The 19616-nt window shown below is 31.0% G+C and overlaps 1 protein-coding gene across 1 annotated transcript in view; it reads left to right on the top strand.

Moving 5' to 3' along the window:
- Window positions 1-272: 272 nt before the first annotated feature.
- Window positions 273-19616, top strand: part of LOC141451066 (uncharacterized) — a 38337-nt gene continuing 18993 nt past the window's right edge. Inside the window, exon 1 of the mRNA XM_074122101.1 lies at window positions 273-417. Within this exon, the coding sequence (XP_073978202.1) occupies window positions 339-417 (79 nt within the window). The 5' untranslated portion in view covers window positions 273-338. The remainder of the gene's footprint in view (window positions 418-19616) is intronic.

Below are 19616 nucleotides of genomic sequence, written 5' to 3'. Positions count from 1 at the left end.
TTTAAGGGCATCAGTTCTATCGTTCTGCCAACTATTGAAGGAAATTGAGGGATAATGTACGACAGTTTAATGTAACAGATAGATGGTTTTTAACCACAACCTGTTTTTGATGTCCAGATTTGGGTAGTTAATGGAATAGGAAACCTTGTAGGCGTTACTATGAATGGGAAACTTAGGAGAAAGCTGTGGTAGTAAGAAGAAAAAAGAGGGTGAGATAATGTAATATCTAGTGTGAGTGAAACTCCCACTCTGGAGGCGGGTATGGTTTGTTGGAAAGCAAGGTGGGGGCAGTATTAGCCGCCTCTGAGCATACCTATATAAAGCATGTACCCACTGCTATGATTGTCTTATTCGGCGGCATGAATCGACTGTTGTTGTCTGGTGCGATACTCACTGTGATGGTCATCACTCATACAGGTGCGTCTGATATTTCAGTTTACTTCTAAAAGATTTTCAAAACATTTAGCGTATGAAACTGAAAATAATCTATCCTAACGAGTTCTTTCTTGCTAGATGTCCATCAGAGTTTTCTTTGTAGGGGGAAGAGCAAAGAGGTTTTCTTCTTTTAATGGTTTTCTATATTCTCACCTACTTTTTATCGAGTAAATTAAGTACAATCAAGAAATTGATTATAAACTTTTAGATCTAAATTGATCCACCGGAATTGACATTTTGCTTAATCGATTTTTTATCTATTGGGTTTACAATCGCTCGAACCATTCTCTTTGAACTTCGCAAACTAATAGCCAATATTTATTATTATAAAACTTATTTGCACATAAATACTTCGTGAATATAAAGTCATCATCACTTTTATAATACTTATACGAATTAAGTATATAAGTGAAAACCCAAATTCGAAGCAAAGCGGTTGACCAAATCTGACATTTAGCTAAGTTGATTTTTAAAATTTGTAATGATTTTTTTTACTTATATTGTAAATAACGCAATCGTAAAACTTATTAAAATTGAATTTTCAACCGATTTGAGGACAAACTGAGTTCATAAAAGTAGATTTCCATACTTGGTTTGTAGTTGAACAATGCAACAACACTCTGTGAATTTTTATACCAGTAAAATTCAAAAATGGAAGAAAAAAAACAAAAATATAACTGAAGTTAAAACTTGATTTTTGGTTTAGAAGCTCGCAAAAATTTGTGGGCCAACTTGTCAAACCAAAAGTGGCCTTTTTTTTTTTATATAGAATCTCATTTTTGCTGTGATTTTCTCAAAATTGAAAAAATAGAACTCTTGCATTATTTCCTTACTTTTTTTTTGTGAAGGGATTTGCTCAGAGATTAGCGGGAAGATGGTTGGTTCCAGTTGGACTGGCTGTACTTAGACATTCATTCATAGCTTTTCTCATATAGCTTACTGACCATAGTCTTCAATTATGTGTTTGAAGAAAATCGAAAACTCTTCTCAATGAGGTGAAAGAAAGTTAAAAACAATTTAATTTTTTCTCTACACTTACCAAAGAGTTTTATTACGGCGACGAGTTTGGAGAAGTTGTTTTGAGAGTGGAATCCACAGGTTGAGTCTCGCTTATTACTAAGTTTTATTCGTCAGAAAAATGGTAATACTAAGTGCGTGCTTCCATCCCATCCTCCTAATTAGTTTGACGTTAAGCCCTGCCAGAATAAATAGCCTATTATTTTTTACTTATTTATTATCATTTCAAATTGTACGATTATTAAAACTGTTCCTTGTTATTCTTTTCTACGTTTTAACAGAAGTTAAATGAAAATATCACTAAATTAATGGTGTTGGTTGGCCTGTTAATTTAAATATTACAGAATTTAGTATGTACTTCTTAAGGGGGTCTCTAGAATAACCTGTCACCAAAATTCGCAAATTACCTTTCTCAATTGTTTTAAAAAATTTTTATCGAGTTTGTATACTTAGGTATGTGAAAAAGTTACATTTAAATCGTTACTGTAGATGCACCAAATCATATATCATCGTAACTGTTGACATCATAACATCAATAGTTATGATGATATACTCGTAGCTCTACATTAAACTTCACAAACTTTTTTTTTATAATACCCTGAAGAAGGTAGTAAAAATTACCGAAACGTTGGTATAAAGCAAAAAAGTTGTTTTTATTTAAGACCGCACCACGATATTCACCAAAAATCATCAACAACAGTCGAAAAAAAAACAAAACCATCTTATAAATTAACGTTTTCAGAAAATTATCAGTTCTCAATCGAAAACCTGTTTGAACAAAGGGACGAAAGTGAATGACTCCTGAGATTCTAAACGGTTAATTGAGGCCCGCAAAACTAAGATGTGTTGCGGTACTGTATTCACTTCGCCTTGAACTGTTAAAGTGATGTGTTAAATTAAGAAAATTATACCGAAGTTGGTTCGCCATGTGCCTCCACTTAGTAAACCTGATAAGATATGTTTATGGAAAGCCTGCTTACAAAAATAAATTCTTTTTTTTTTTTGCTTATTTTAATTTTTTAATTTGAGGTGTGACAATATTTGAGGCCAATGGCTTTCTTCAGTCCCTATGAATAGGGTTCCCTCGTTACTGATAATACTGTCCATTAAGGGGCAGTGAGCTGTAAGAAGCTTCTAGAAATAAAAACATCTAAGGACCAGCAGCTGGATTCGAACCCGGGACATACGCGTGGGAATCCAATAAATCTAATCACTGAACTAATCCTTTTCTTAAAAATATTATTGCTTACATCTTTGAAAATACATTCATAACAATAGAACTTTACTAAGTAAAAGATTTTTGTGGACAGTTTACTGTAAAAATTATTTTCAGATTTTTGAATTGTTAAAAAACTTTTCTTATTTTAATTTTTTAATAAATAGAAAATCGGGAAAAATTTGGTTAAAATTTACAAATTTCTGTTCCTATTTTGAGACTAGCTTAATGTAAAAACAACGAATGCTTTTTGGAAAAGTAATCTTAAAAACTGCAACTGCTGATCTCCCAAAATTAAAAAGTAGGAGTTGAATTATTTTTTAAAAACAATGTAAAAAAGAAAAAAATCACGAATTTAAAGTTTAAATAAATAAAAAACAGACCAAAGCGTGGGCACTATAAACGTTAAAAATGAGAAAATATTCAACCAAATAGGTGAGGAAGAATGGAGTGGTAAGTTTATTTAAGAAATCGTTATGAAAAATAAATTAAATGAAAACCAAATTCTTTTATCCTGGAATGTTGGTTTTTCGACAAAAGTTTTGACAAGTTTGTTGAAATGGTTTTCTGACAAAAAGTCTTGGTTTTAGTAAATGACAAGTAAAACCAGCATCTAGTGTTAAACTAAATGCATTATTTATGTATTTCTTTTATATTTGTTTGAAATTTTAAAATTAAAATTACCAACTACACTATTATAATCCTGTAAATATGCTTACTAGAGGTCCTTTATTTTGAATGAATATTTTACGTATGATTAGTATTTTAGTATTTTTATAATTAGTATTTTTCATTTTTTAATCATTTTTTACAGTAATATTGATTTAATGTTCATCTTTACTTTAAGATTAATTCAAGTGGGTTTATTTTTTTAAATAATGATTTATTTTATTTTGAATTGCTATTTAAATTATGTTTTTTTCTAGTACATTATTCATCAATATGTTTGTAGTAATTGATTTTGTTGTTTATTTACATTCATTTTTATATAAGATTATTATTATTATTATTTATGATTTAAGGCGCGTCAACATCTTAGGTTATTGGCGCCCGGAGCATTTTTCAGTGCACCGCCGGCCTCCGGACAGTTTCTCGTTACAGACAACACTGTCCATCACCGGACAGTGAGCTGTAAGAAGCTCCTAGGAAGAGAAAATTTAAGGGTCAGCTGCTGGATTCGAACCCGGGACCTCCGCGTGGGAGTACAGTATGCTAACCTCATAGCTAATCCGTGCCCTAAGATTATTATTATTTTTCTTTTGCTGTTGTGTGAGTGAATACGGATTCATTTGTATGGTTTATGCTTCACAAATTATTTTTATAAATAAATACTATATTTACACTATTATAATCATGTCTGATGTTTTTTTCGCTCTTTATTATAAATAATACTGAAGATAGATCTAGGATGGTTTCAAAATGATTTTTTTTTAAAGTAATAATTAAAAAATATTCAAAGTGGATTATGGTTATATTATAACATCAATTGAAAAACTTTTTCATATGGCTAATTTTCTCGTCATTTTTTGTGAAAAAATTTTTTTTATAAAAAACTGTTCGCTTGAACTGACACATATTCTATTGAGCTAAAATGTAATATATCAGTCTTTAATGATAATTGAAAATACAAAAGCGGTTCACTAAAGAAGCGAGCCATTGGTCGCAAAAAAAAAGTCAACGGTTCTATACAGCATTCAGTAGGCGGAACTATCAAACCATTCAATAAAACAATATAGAAGATATTTGTGATTTTTTTTTCTTTCTTTTCACCAATAGAACATGAGAGATTTATATAGCAAAACAAAAGACCACTTTTTAAAACAAAAAATGGAATAACTCTAACTCTGAGTAAGCATTTTGCTCTCTACGATGGAACAAAGAAATAGGTAAAGAAATATAGTGGCGCGCTAATTGAAACTAACCTGGTAAATACAATGAGGAACTATTAATTATGTGAGAAACAATGGAGCGCTTCTTCCGTAACTCCATTTTACAATAATTATTGATAACTGATAATATTTTCTTTTAATTGGTCCTAAATCTCGTACTAATTTAGCTAAATCTGATGGGAATCATATGAAAAATTATCATAAAGTAAGGTGAAAGAAGTAATGTTTGCATTCCATGAGAATTTAAACTTGTTGGAGTAGTTAAAATAAAGTAATCTTTATTTTTGTAATTCAAAGACAGAAAGATAGGTCAATGGTATTCAAGAGTTGACTTTGAGAAACGAGAAAGGCGAAATATAAATGGACATTCTCTAAATACACTTTGATTTAATTAGAAATTCGACAGAATGGAATGCTTACAGTTTGAAATCTGATACAACAATCTGTAGGGTGAACCGGCCACAGTTAATTTCATCAAATAAGCTCAAATAAATAAAATAACTTAATTTTGGCTTTGTCTAAATATATTAGTTCCTTTATTTCATTTATTTTCAGCGAGGGCTTGTTAGTGGCCAAGTTCGAGTACAGGATTGACTCTCAATTTGTATTCAGGCTAGTTGATAAAACGTCAATTATTATAAGTATAGTGTTACTCTCGCCCGTGTAACTAAATCCGTAGTGGGTGTTAAGTTCTCTAAACTAATTCGCAATTATTCAATATATTTATTTCTACAAACGGATTATAAAGCAATTTAAAATTTGTTCAGTAATAACATTAATTAATGTTTCAAACAATAGAACACTATTCGGAGGCTTGGAAAAAGCTCCTGACGCTAACGACCGCAGAATGATGATGTTGAATGAAATTGTTCAAGTATACTCATTGCGCTTAATACATTTTTTTATATTAAACTAATTATTCATGAAAATCGGTTCACGCGTTTAGGCGCTACGCAGTTTACAAAAAAGGTAACAACAACAACAACAACAACAACAAGAACATTTTTTGAAAAAGCTGTTTTTGCTCATTTTCGGCAACTTTTTACTCGAAACCTGTTAGTTCTGGGTGGTTGCAAAAAAAAAAAAAAAATACAGTTATAAAGGAGGGTTTGCCCTTAATTTTAAAGAAAATTTGGGGATTTTATCTTTTATAGAAAAAGAGAAAAAAATTGTCAATGTTGGGTGTTTTTCAACGTCACGCTTTTTCGTGCACTTTTTGACGATCATCCCTTAATACCGATGTCCTACCGGACAGTTTTAATTTCATTTTGAAACTTATAAAAAAATATTTAAAATTATGCTTATACAATATTGGTCGGGAAAAAGATTAGAATTTTTTAAGGTTAGAAAGAATAGGACCATTAAGGAGAAACAATAGTTTGATTGGGTGATAGTTCGATTGGATGATAGTTTGATTGGGTGATAGTTCGATTGGATGATAGTTTGATTGATAAGGGCTAAGTTTTTCAAAGGGAGGGACGGTCAAATATTGTGGAAGTGTTTTACTCCCCAAATATAATCAAATTTAGTTGCGGTAAAGGAACTTCTTTGCTGACCGAAATGAGATATTCAAGTATTGAGGAATAGGAATGTTGTTAGATGGTGTGGGAATTGGTGTAGACGTCGAACGTGCATTTGTAAGCGGGAGATCACCAGTTCGAATCCCGTAAAACAGCTAATTTTTATTTGTTAAAAAACATCCGTCTCTATCGGTAGTTGACCTAAAAAAATTAAGCTGCGCCTAAAAAAATAGGGCGATTACTTTACCATTTAGATATCAGCATCAGTTGCTAGTGATGTTTTAACTGAAGTTCTTGTGTCTAAGTACGTGAAATGAACTTACGGTATAACTAAGTGCTCAATCTTTAGATACAAATTTATGTTAACCGGTTTATAAGGAAATATGTCCTCTTGTTAGGCCGATGTTGCTCTACGCCTGCTCCGCCTGGAGCCCCTGACTTGTAGTAGCAACAACAAGAAACTCCAGGGCAACGCAAAACAAATTTCTAAGACTCGCAACAGACTCTCCTAGACGCAGTAGAATTGACTCACTCCACGAGACTGCGTCCATTATCCCCCCGTACACTCCTATATCCAAAATCGTAAATGCTGAAACTCCTTTCCATCCTAGACTGCCATCCTAATCCACTCTGCCGCGACATAGCCTCCTACAGATCCTTCTACAACATAAAAGAATAAAACAGATACTCCTCTAACTCTCTACACTAGCTGCAGGTTTTTCCTCTCCTTTTTTCCCTGCATTCCAATCCTCCTCACCTGACTTTTCTCTTACTTCACTTAGTTAAGAAGGTTGAAATGTTTTATACATTTATACTTCTATATTTATTTTATGTATATATTATTTATAATAAATATTTATTCTATTCTATTCTGTCCTCTTGTTATAGTTATATAAATTATTTATTGACAAATTTGATTACATTTTATATTAATTTACATTTATTTCAAATTACTTTAAAGTGTTATATGAGCCGCATTCTGCTCAAATCGATTAACTCTACTTTTTTGAAATATTTAAATTTACGTGTCAAATCACTTGTTTTAGTTATAGCTTTATAATTTATAATTAATTTCCCAAATAATAAAGATTACTACCATTAAACAACAAATTTATATTGGCCATTGAATAATTATTTATTAATTTATTTCAGAAGTCATTTTGATTAACTCCGTGCTCTAATGTACAATAAATCGGTGCAATAATTCAACTCAAATTCAGTAGCAGGCTCTGAATGATAGCGGTAAATTTATTTGAATTTATATTATAAACAGGAATTAAAAAAAAAAAAAAGTACATTATTTCATCTCATTTCTCCCAATTTTTGTTTTATGGAGTTAATCGACGAATTGGGCAGTGAACGGCTCGTATAACTGTAACACAGATCTTACGAGACCCCTTCGCTGAAGTCTACAGTAATGATAATTAATTATGGGAAATTAATTATTTTCTAATTAAAAAGGCGATGATCCACAAAGATGTGAGAGATAATTAGCAAGATTAATTAAAAAGCTAAATGTTAAGAAATGGTTAAATGGTTTAATATCTTTCTGAAGTAAAGTATGAGCTAGACTGTAGAAAAAAAACAAAATGGGTTGATATTGAAAGTAATACTCAGACCCTTTGTTTATTTCCATGTTAAACAATACCAAGTAGTGATGTTATCGATAAGCTGGTCGAATTGAATTGAAATACAAAGACATTCGCTGAATTGGTGACAAGAGGAGACATAAAACCATTTGTACAAGTTAGAAAAGGTAATTCACAAAAGAAAAACTTCTGCTAGAAAGTAACACCAGTTTAAAAATATGTTAAGAGGTAATTTGAGTTCATTACTCTAAAAAGTGCTATTGTCACCGACATATAAAGGGAATTTTCGTGGAATGGAAACCTTAGAGTGAGCTAATCGTCAGGTGAGGAAGAATAAATGACACCTCGGCTGTTTGTTCACCTCGATGTAACCATCGTTATGTGCATGTATTAAATATTGTAACCTCCCCATTTTCTAAAATATTATTCTAAAAACATCATCAATAATGGCTGTTAAAATGGAATCGTATCCCACAACCATATCCTTCCAATGTTACCTGTATCCCAATCATCTTCCAATCATTTACCCTCAGTTTTCGGAGGCCTAAAAGCCGTTTTCTCCACTTTTTATCAGCTGATTCTGAAGGTCATTATTTCTCTACTTTTGGGTGAATGAGTCCCCAAATTCTACACCAGAAATCCTTCACAATAGCTTCCAATTACTTTTTCCAAACTCCACTTGAGTAGAGTAAGAATAAAATGGTCAATTCTATTCTAATTTTAGAGATGTGTTTGTTTGCTTGGGTGATTTTTTTTTTTAAATTACTTCTTCATTAATGTTTCGGTTTGGTTTAGAGATTTCGACTTCCGTATAATTAATTAGTAAAGTTGAATAATACTTCCGTATTTCGGATTTTTGTAGACAAATATCGGAAGTGACACAAATATTTTACAGAACAAGTATAATTGGTTTCCTCCGCTTTCCATTTTCGAGATATTTGTTTCATGAATTATTACACTTCATTTCCTGTATCACAAGGCTTCAAAACGTTTGGTGAAAATTGCCATCATCTCAGAATAATCCTGGAGAAAAATAAGTAAATATACAGTTACAAGAAATAAATTTCTAAAAATCTTCTCTACTTCTAAACTTATTTTCGGCTGTAACAACCATTATATAAGTAGAATTAGTTGTACGTAATTACCTGAAAATAATCTAGTTTTCCCAGTTTTTAAAATGGAAATTCTAATTTTGTGTTTTTTTATTACTCCCTAATAAAATCTCTCCACCCACAGTCGGAGGGCAGTAAAGTGGTTGTTTTTATTTTTATTATTTTTTTCATTTAACATTTCATAACGTTTTGTCATTAATCTTTACCAAAAGTTTTATTCACTACTTTCAGTGGTTAGCTAGTTGGTTTTAGTGGATTAGTTTTATTATCAGTTGTGAAATCTTGGTTATTTTATTAAACCATAGCAAATATTCCAGTAAAAACAAGTAAAACTTCTTCTAAGTGAGAACTTTTGTTTTTAGGGAAATTTTTCAATTTCCTGGCAGAAAAACTTTGGAACACTGTGAATGAAATGTTTTGTTTTCTCTCAAGCTTACTAAAATATATATTGTATATTAATTTTGAGCTTTCTCTTTTTCTACATAGTAAGAAAAAGTATTGTAATCGTCCACGTGTTTTATTTTGGGATATGCAGATGACTTGGTGTTACTGGCCTCGAGTAGGTATTCTCTTCAGAAAATGATAAACTGCCTTTCTGATTACTGCGATTTGTGGAACTTGGTTGTTAATTTAAAAAAATCCAAAATTATAGTTTTCAGAAATGGGGGTAGGATAGCTAGAAGAGAAAAGTGGCACTATAAAAATGAAGCAATCGAGGTTCTTAATACCTACAAATACTTGGGTGTCACGCTGTCATCGAAACTGTCTTTAGAACAGCATTTTAAAGAAAAAGTGGAGTGCGCGAAATTTGCTTTGAATACTTTTAACAAATTAATAACGCATAAAAAAATACCTTTTGGGTCTAAGTTGAGTGTATTCAAGGCAATTTCGCGTGCAATCCTGTGTTATAGCGCGCAGGTGTGGGGTTTCCGTTTATATGACAGTGTAGAGATTCTTCTAAAATTTTTTGTAAAGAAGTGTTTCGGATTACCTAGACATACTCCAGATTTTAACATTTATTTGGAAACAAATCTGAGTTTAATATTTCTGTATACTTTCAAATTGCATTTGAATTACATAAAGAAGTGTCTCAAATTACCACATTCTAGATATCCTTATATGCTAACCAGAGAAATTATAAAAAAGAAAATATTTTGGTACAAAGAGTGGCAGGTATTGTGTACTAAATGTAATGTTGCAATAGAAGATCTTCTGAATGGCGATGTATCCACCTCAGATATTATAGGAAAATTAAGAGCAATTACAGCTGAAGAGTTTAAGGTAAAAGCATTAAACAGCAGCAGATATACCTTATTCAAACAGCTACAGCCAGGCAATAAATTTGTTTACGGCAATCTGCCGACTAACCATATTGGTTGGCTAATAAAAGTGCGGGGTGAGCTGCTGTATTTGAATAAGTATATGTTTAATCAGCCGGTAGCATTATGCTCTTTATGTAACAAAAATGAGGTTGAAGATGTCTTTCATTTTGTAGCTTCCTGCCCAATTTTATCTGAATTTAGAATAAAATTTTTAAATAAGACAACATTAGACCATGCCGAATTTATTTCATTTTTGGATGGAAAAGATTGGGCTGGTCTAATAAATTATTGTATTCATGCGTGGAAGTACAGGTTCTTTTTAGTATCAGAATTTAATTATTAAGATGATTATTTTGTTTATATTTTATTGGATTAGTTTATTTTACTTTCTTTTGGTTATTCATTAGGTTTTTTATTTCTATTTCTTTGTCATATCTCAGTACAATTATTTTATTTTTGTTTTTTGTTTTTTAATACAACAACCCCTCAGACGGTCAATGACCATGAGTATGTCTTGTTGAATTAATAAATTTTCAATATTGAAAAACCAGTGTAATAAAAATGTAAATAAAGACTTATATTATTATATTATTATTATTATTATTTTGAGATTTTTCACACAATATCTTGTTTTTGATGTGCAGTGTTTATCAATTTACTCCAAAAAGTGAATAAAAAAGATATAAACTTAAAAATAGAAAAGCGTTATATCACTCAAAAATAAGTAAGTTAAATATTAATAATAATAATAATAAAACAATCCATATGTAAAATTTAAATTTATCGTATACTATCAGGTGTTTATCTTGCAATAAGTGAGCTGAAAATGAAAGAATTTAAATAGACTGTCTGCGTGACAAAAGGCTTACTTTATGAAATATTGAATTCGTTTGTAATGAAACTAATCATTAATGTTTTATTTTACTCTCAGAATACTCTTCCAAGAGCTGCTCATGTTTAAAAGAAAAAAAAAAAAAACGATCCCTTGGATGCGCTAACATCAGCTCAACAAAAGCGTAGGCCTTTCTTTATATTTTTTTTTTTAACAGAATACTGAAACTCCATTTATAGATCACGCCGACCCACAAATAGAAAGCAACCACATTTACACATTTTCAGAAAGCAACCAAATTAGTTTTAATGGAAAATCAGCACTTCTTTTCTATCTCCTTTTCTATTCTTTTTTTTTTTTATAAATGGATTTAAATTCACCGTATTTAAAAGAGAATAATCAAGTTTATTTGGAAAACACACGCGGATTAAACATGAATGTATAACAATTATCGGAAATTAGTACAAACATTAAACATTAAATTTTGTTCATTACACAGTTCCCAAAGATAGCAGAACATAAGAATCGAATTTGTGTACAATTTAGGAATTTACTAAAATTGATTAATCGTTTTGTTTTCTACAGCTCGTTAAAGAATTCCTCCAACAATTAGCTTACGAACAGTTAGCTTACAAGAGTTAGCTTATAAACAGCTAAAACCTAGTGTATACAGAGGTATCACTTTCCTCCAAAATACGGTTTTATTGTTGTGAAACTCCATCATATTGATACTAACTTTAGTTTACTTTTACTTTAGATTAATTCAAAGTTTCATTTGTCAGTGAAAGTTTACTTTTAAGGAATATTACAAGTTGTTGTAATCGTCTTTCCTTAAATGATTTAATGATTTATTCATTTTCGTTTAACAATTCAAAATATTATCGTCAGCCATTTCTACTTTATTTATTAATTTGTGAGTGGTTTAGTGAATTTTGTTTCATATTAACTTTTCTTTTCTGAATATTGTTAAAAAAAATGTCAACTCATTGACATTACTGATCACTTTTGGCTCCCAATGCAAGACCTAATGATTTTACGGTTCCCAAAGATACCAGTACATAAGAATCGAATTAGTGTACAATTCATGAATTGGAATATAAAATCCTGTGCAATATAAAATATAAATATACATATAATCCTATAATTTATAGGTGGAAAAAAATTATCCCCTGAACTCAGATGAAAATCGGAAGGTACCTTCTATCAGATGAAAATACATATGATCCAAAAATTAGGAATTTGATTTGATTGAATGACCAGAAACATTTCTTTATTGAAAAGTTTTTTTCCATGTTTGGCATTGTTTTAACCGTGCTTTTACAGTAAAATCTCAAATAAATTTTCTATTGTATTAGTCTATTAAAAACACTCTTTGGGATAAAACTGATTTTACGCTAACTTTGGTAAGCTATAACTTCATTTACGTCAAGGAGTTAATACATTCCTGAACCATATGTTTCCTAAAAAAGAATTATGTCAGCAATATTTTACAATAATGCAACCCCTAACAGCGTTCCAAGACAGCTGGTATAAATAAATGTTATGGAAAACATTACACAGTAAACTTTACTGACTGCTAAATTCTTTTTTTTTTGGCAAGGGATTTCCTTCTATTTTTATTTTTATTTTTATTTTTAATGTACTAGTAACTAGGCCCTGGAAGGTAACTGTTGGCCACAAAAATGTGGGTGTACACATTTATTTTTATACCTCATGAAAAAATATTTATTAAAAATTAAGCCACTTAAAGTAACAAAAATAGACATATAACAAAAATAAAAAAAATAATGAAGGGAAATTGTTGTTAACTTCAGCCTTATTAAAACTGTCCGGTAGGACAGTTGTATAAGGGTTGATCATCAAAAACTGCAGGAAAAAGCGTAACGTTGAAAAACACCCAACTTTGACAATTTTTTTCTCTTTTTCTATAAAAGATAAAATTCCCAAATTTTCTTTAAATTATAGGGCAAATCCTCCTTTATAACTGTAATTTTTTTGCAACAACCTAGATCTGATAGATTTTGAGAAAAAAGTTGCCGAAAATGTGCAAAAACGGCATTTTCAAAAATTGTTGTTGTTCTTGTTCTTGTTGTTGTTGTTGTTGTTACCTTTTTTGTAAACTGCGTAGCGCCTAAACGCGTGAACCGATTTTCATGAATGAGGTGTCATTCGATTCGGAATTTTATGTAGATGTGCCTTTTGGGGGTCTCGACTCTGTACATCGAATGGGAGAGGAGCTAGCCCCCTTTATGTAAGGCCCCCTCCAAAATTATTATTACTAATTACTCTGTAAATCTTGGCCCGATTTTGATAAAATTTGGTAGGATGATAGGGTTAGGGCTCCCCTACATAACATTAAAGCGACGATCTAATCTTACACTTGTTAAGGGGAAGTATAGCAATCGTTTCAAATTATCGACACGTGAACTGATTTTCATGAAAAAAGTGTCATTCGAATCGAAATTTTGTACAGATTTGCATTTTAAAAGTCTCGACGCTACGCCTCATAAGGAGGGGAGTTTGCCCCACCCAAGTAAAGCCCTTTCTAAAACTATTATTACCAATATTTCCATAACGCTTAGTCCGATTTTGATAAAATTTAGCACGAAGAAGTGATTAAAGGTCCTCTACGTGGCAGTGAAGTGCCATCATGCTCTTACACCTACTAAGAGGAAGTCTTGCAACTGTTAAAATTATCAATGGGTGAACCGATTTACATCAATGAATTGTCGTTCGATTCAAAATCTTTGCCTCTTTGCCTTTTTGGGAGAAGTACTGTATTCGCAGTTTGTTTTTCTTACTCCTCTTAAAAGGAAGTACTGAAATCGCAGTTTAATTTTGCTAGTTACGTACAAATACCTTCCTATTTTATTCAAAACGCTTTCTCAAAAAAATTGTTATTGAGGATGGCAACTATAATCATTCTTTATAAAGATCTCTCCAGTGGTAGTTACAGTTCCGACTTAACACCTTTTCAGGTTATAATGATAGAATTGCTTATTCCAAATTTTAAACAAATCTGTAAAGCAGATATGTAACTTTGCAAAATAGACAAAAATGAAAATCTATCCAAAAGGTACAAAAATCTCCTTAACAAAAACTTACAGTTTTAAAAGTCAAGTATAAGGGTTGATTAAACGCCAAAAGGTACACAAATCAGCTAGTACCCAACATTTCATTCATGCTTAGTTCATATAATTTAAGTAATTTTGCTGCATTAACTTTTCCTTCACATTTTTTAGAATTTATTAGATGTCACAGACCCTTATGCTGGCCAGTTCATTCATAATATTATTTTGTTATAATTATGATAAAATGTATATTATATCCGTTTTTAAATAGGTACTTTATTTTAACTCTATTCCGAATTATTCTTCGGATTTAGCTTTAATTTGCCCTTTATTCTGAGATGTCACATATATATATATATGCAAAAGTAGAAAAAGACAAAGTTAGAGTCGGCTACTGTTTAAATTTGAATCACGGATTTGAAAGAATATTTCAGTGTTGAATTCGTTTTACCGAAATATTCGTGAGCACAAATAACACACAGTTAATAACAAGTAGATTATTCAACAATAATGATTCATTTCTCAATTGTAATTTAATTTAGACCCCCTAATTTTACTTATAGTAAAATACTGGAATAATTAGCTGTCCTAAAAAATATGTATATTTTATTTATTTTATATTACATATACACAACATTGTGGGATGAATACCTAGATGGAGAATGTAATTGAAGAAAACCATATTATTTGCGATAAAGCCAGATAATTATTACCTTTAATTATAAACGTTTGGCTACTACATAAAATAACAATTACTTTAATCGAAGAATGAACTTAAAAAGACGATCTAAAAAAATAAATAAAATAAAATAAATAAATAAAATAAATAAATAAAATAAACAAAATCATTGATGTATGTTGATGTAAGCATTTTTTCAAAAAGTTTTTGAATTTTTTAACCTGTAATTAATAGATTGATTATTATAGATTAATAGATATTAAAGTCAATCTACAGTGCTACTTGAACAAATATTTTGTAGATAAATATGGCCAGCATAAAGGTCTGTGACATCTAATAAATTCTAAAAAATGTGAAGGAAAAGTTAATGCAGCAAAATTACTTAAATTATATGAACTAAGCATGAATGAAATGTTGGGTACTAGCTGATTTGTGTACCTTTTGGCGTTTAATCAACCCTTATACTTAACTTTTAAAACTGTAAGTTTTTGTTAAGGAGTTTTTTATTTGTTTTGCGAAGATTTCATCCTTAGATACAATGAACAGGGACAGTTGAAGTTAATAATCAATTTTTTAAACCTATTATATTGCAAAAATGATACTAAAAATTCAGTTTAAACATGTAATAAAAATCAAGGAACAATGTAATAATTAGCCACAAGGCCTTAAGCCCTTAAGTTGACCTAAACTTTAGAACTAAAGCTTGGTAAAAACAAATGTAAAATAAAACTGTAATTGTCAATATTTTTCCCCTCTCTATTTTTCTATAATATGTAAAATACCAAATTCCAGATGAATACTGCGGAATATTGTAAGATTAAGATAAAATAAGTGCCACCTACATATTATACTGAACTAGATTCAAAATTGTTTAGAATTTCAAATCCCATATATCATGCAATGTTATTGAGAAAATAATCTGCAGCAATATTCTTTATTAATTCAATCGGCGCAAATGACCCTTTTGCTGTTAAAGCGAAAAAAAAAAACTTTAGTCTTTTAACATGGTATTTCTGACCCAATGATAGTTCAAAATGTTTTAAAAAATAAATAAAAAGAATAGCATTGGTCTTGATGGCGATACTTTATGTTTTACTACAAAAATATTTTTAGAGTATTCATTAGTAATGTTCACTTACGAGGGTCGTTTGAAAAGTCCGTGCAAAAATAAAAACTACTTAATTTTTTGGGGTAAACCTTTTTTATTTTTCAACATAGTCTCCTTTTAGGCTTATACACTTCGTCCAACGCTGCTCTAGTTTGTTGATCCCTTCCGAATAATAGGATTTGTCCAAGTCTGAAAAATAGCCATTCGTTTCTGCAATCACCTCCTCGTTTGAATAAAATCTTTTTCCCGCCAGCCATTTCTTCATATTGGGGAACAAATAGTAGTCCGAGGGAGCCAAGTCTGGAGAATAGGGGGGATGTGAAACGAGTTGGAACCCTATTTCCATTAATTTTGCGACCACAACGGCTGAGGTGTGAGCTGGTGCGTTGTCGTGATGGAAAAGGACTTTTTTGTGGGCCAATCGTGGGCGTTTTTCTTGCAGCTCGGTTTTCAAACGGTCCAATAACGATGAATAATATGCACCTGTAATAGTTTTACCCTTTTCCAGATAGTCGATGAGGATTATTCCTTGCGAATCCCAAAAGACAGTCGCCATAATCTTTCCGGCCGAAGGAACGGTCTTCGCCTTTTTTGGCGCAGATTCCCCCTTGGTAACCCATTGTTTAGATTGTTCTTTGGTCTCAGGAGTGTAGTGATGTATCCATGTTTCATCCACAGTGACGAAACGACGCTTAAAGTCCTGCGGATTCTTCAGGAACAGCTGCAAACCGTCCTTACACGATTTCGTTTTTGGTCAAGCGTGAGCAATCGCGGCACCCATCTTGCGGATAGCTTTGTCATGTCCAAATGTTGATGCAAAATATTATGTACCCGTTCATTCGAGATGCCCACAGCACTAGCAATCTCACGCACCTTCACTATTCTGTCATCCATCACCATATCATGGATTTTATCAATGATTTCTGGAGTAGTAACCTCAACAGGGCGTCCAGAACGTTCAGCGTCACTTCTGCCCATATGGCCACTCCGAAAATTTTGAAACCACTTATAAACTGTTCTAATCGAAGGTGCAGAGTCACCATAATGTTTATCAAGCTTCTCTTTAGTCTCCTGAGGCGTTTTGCCTTTCATAAAGTAGTGTTTAATCAACACACGAAATTCTTTTTCGTCCATTTTTTGAAAATCACTTGACTTCCTCGATTCAAACACAAAGAAATAGACCGATCTGGCTGAAACTTAGTGTGTGTTCTTCCAAGAGATGCTACTAACTAAACATAACCTCGATACGCGCCAGTGGTGCTAACTCTCTGACTTTGCACGGACTTTTCAAACGACCCTCGTACGATCAAATCTGCTTGCATAATGCAAAAATTATTATTCCTCCTGGGACGGGAATGTTCCAAGTCGATTACTTTACTCGTTGCAACAACAATAATTTAAAAAACAAACAACATTGTTCCTCTCAACATCTAAAACTTGAATGGAATGTTATTATTAAGCTGAATTAAAATGGAAACTGGTGATAACTACGGCCAGTTGTAGAGGTAACATTTGAAAGAAACAAAGTCCTTTACATTTCAAAACTTTCATACAGCTGCTGTGATGTACGTTTCACTTGTTATCTATTTTTCATATTTGTTCCCATATTTAAAGTCTAAAAGTTCTATAAAGTTGTAAAATCAGTACATTATATTTAAAATTCCACTATCAATTTCTAGATGCAAACTTCATTAATTAACATAAAACTGGTAGACATTGTTTTTAAATAGAATTATTATATATTTCAAAAAAACTAAAAAAATCTGTTATAAAACAGATAACTTGTTATAACTTGTACAACTGTCCTATCGGACAGTTTTAATTTAATCATATTAATGAGAGTTTGATACCTAGGTTTGTTTCGAAAATATAATCAAGACATGTGGAAATCTGCGTACATAATCCAGATAAGTTGGCAGCCTTAAAATTAAGTCACTTAAAGTAACAAAAATAGAAAATAATAATAATAATGAATTGAAATTGTTGTTAACTTCAGCCTTATTTTTTATTTGTTTTGCGAAGATTTTTTTTATAAATATTTTATTACTATGTAACTATTATTATTTTCTACATTTTTCTATAATTCTCATTTTATTGGTTTCACCTTATTACGCAATTCATTTATTTCACTTACCTAACTTTACTTGTGCCCGAACCATAAATCAAAGACACACTCAACTCTGGCACACACCAAGCCACGATTCCGTTGAAAGCTTCCTTAATAAATAACTATATTATAGAATGAAATTTATTATTTATTGCAAGGTGAATAACCCTTACAACTTCGTTTATTAAATTCCTTGTATGAGTATACATCACAAAATTATCTCATAAAAGTTTTGGCACCCACAAGTAAATTAATATATGCATATTCATGCAATGTCTTTGAAATAATACAGGGAGTGAACAGTTTAATGTTACAAAATTCACTATTTTTACTTCAGTGGTGAATTCACATTAGCAGCCGGAGTTTCTTTTGTGCACTGTCAGCCTGGTGGATCTTCTGTGGAAAATGTGATCTTATTAAAGAATTAAAAAACTTACTAAATGTTTTGAAGCGTAAGAATTATGAAAATTTTCTTTAATCAAAGCTCAAATGCTGAAAATATTTTTTTAAGGAAAAAGCGGGGAGATCAATTGATTGTTTTTGTTAAAACGAAGTGAAATGTCAGTATCGAATTCATGCACAATCCGTCACATGTATTAAAGTGAATTACTTACAACAAAGGATACTTTCCGTTAATTAAGCTTTCATGTTTTACAGAAGAACATCAAAGCTTTTCTAATTGTTTTATAAAATGCTGCAATCTCTGTTTTAAATTATTTCTACTCTGCCTAGTCTATTTTATCAATTTTCTGTACATACTTTTATATTAGAAATAAGTAATACAGTTATACCCAAAATTAGAAGCAAGGATTATGCTGCAAAAACTTAAATTTTAATAATTGAGCTAATTTAAGCTCAATTAAGGAATTATTTTTTATTTATCTTTATATGTACAAATCCTTAAAAAAATTGTGTCTGTTAAAAGTTAACCAGTTGATTTTAATCTCTAAATTTATGTATCACTGCAAATATCCTCAATCAACAAGTTTTAATAATTAGAAGATTTAATTGCTGAACGTATTACTTTATTGTTGAAGTAATAATTTCAGAAATAACGGGTTGGAATTCTATTTTTAGTTAGAGAATTGTTTGTGGCTCGTTAGCATGGATCTACCTTTGGACTTTACAAAATTAAACAAGGCGTAACGTCGCTAGATTTTAACCAGTAATTAATGTCAGCATTTCTAGTCTCCTCACGTACAGTAAATAGTTATCTTTACAAATCAAAAGTTTGCACCAGCAAAACTTTAATTCTGCATAGCGATCTCATTTGTCTCAAGAATTTGCTGAGATTAACTAAAATTGCGAAGTAAAAATTTGTGTAAATGGTATTTGCGATGAGGTAAGTCAATTAGAGTTTTCTACAGTACACTATTATGGAAAAAATACTAAGACTAAGAGTAGAAGACATCCTAGCTGTCAAAAGTTAGAACTTAGACTGGTTACAACATGGAGTTCTTTCATCTTGTAAGGGGCCGCAATTCATTTAATGAAAATTAATAGCCAACTTTCATTAGTGGAGATAAAACTTTAAGGAGAGTACTATAGCACTAGCTAAAATCTTTTTTGTTGTAAAAGAAGAATGCCTTGAAACTTTTAGCACTTTAAAAACGAGAAAAATTAATTTTATAACACGAAATCTACTTTCATCTCATATAAACAGTAGTTAATTTAGTTACTAAGTGAAGAACTAGGTTTTAAGGTACAAAGTCTTTCATT

The sequence above is a fragment of the Rhodnius prolixus genome, unplaced genomic scaffold (genome assembly GCF_049639745.1).
Source record: "Rhodnius prolixus isolate KJV_2025 unplaced genomic scaffold, Rpr scaffold_8, whole genome shotgun sequence".
Taxonomy (NCBI): Eukaryota; Metazoa; Arthropoda; class Insecta; order Hemiptera; family Reduviidae; genus Rhodnius; species Rhodnius prolixus.
Note: the sequence above shows the minus strand (reverse complement) of the source record. Positions and strands in the feature narration are given on the sequence as shown.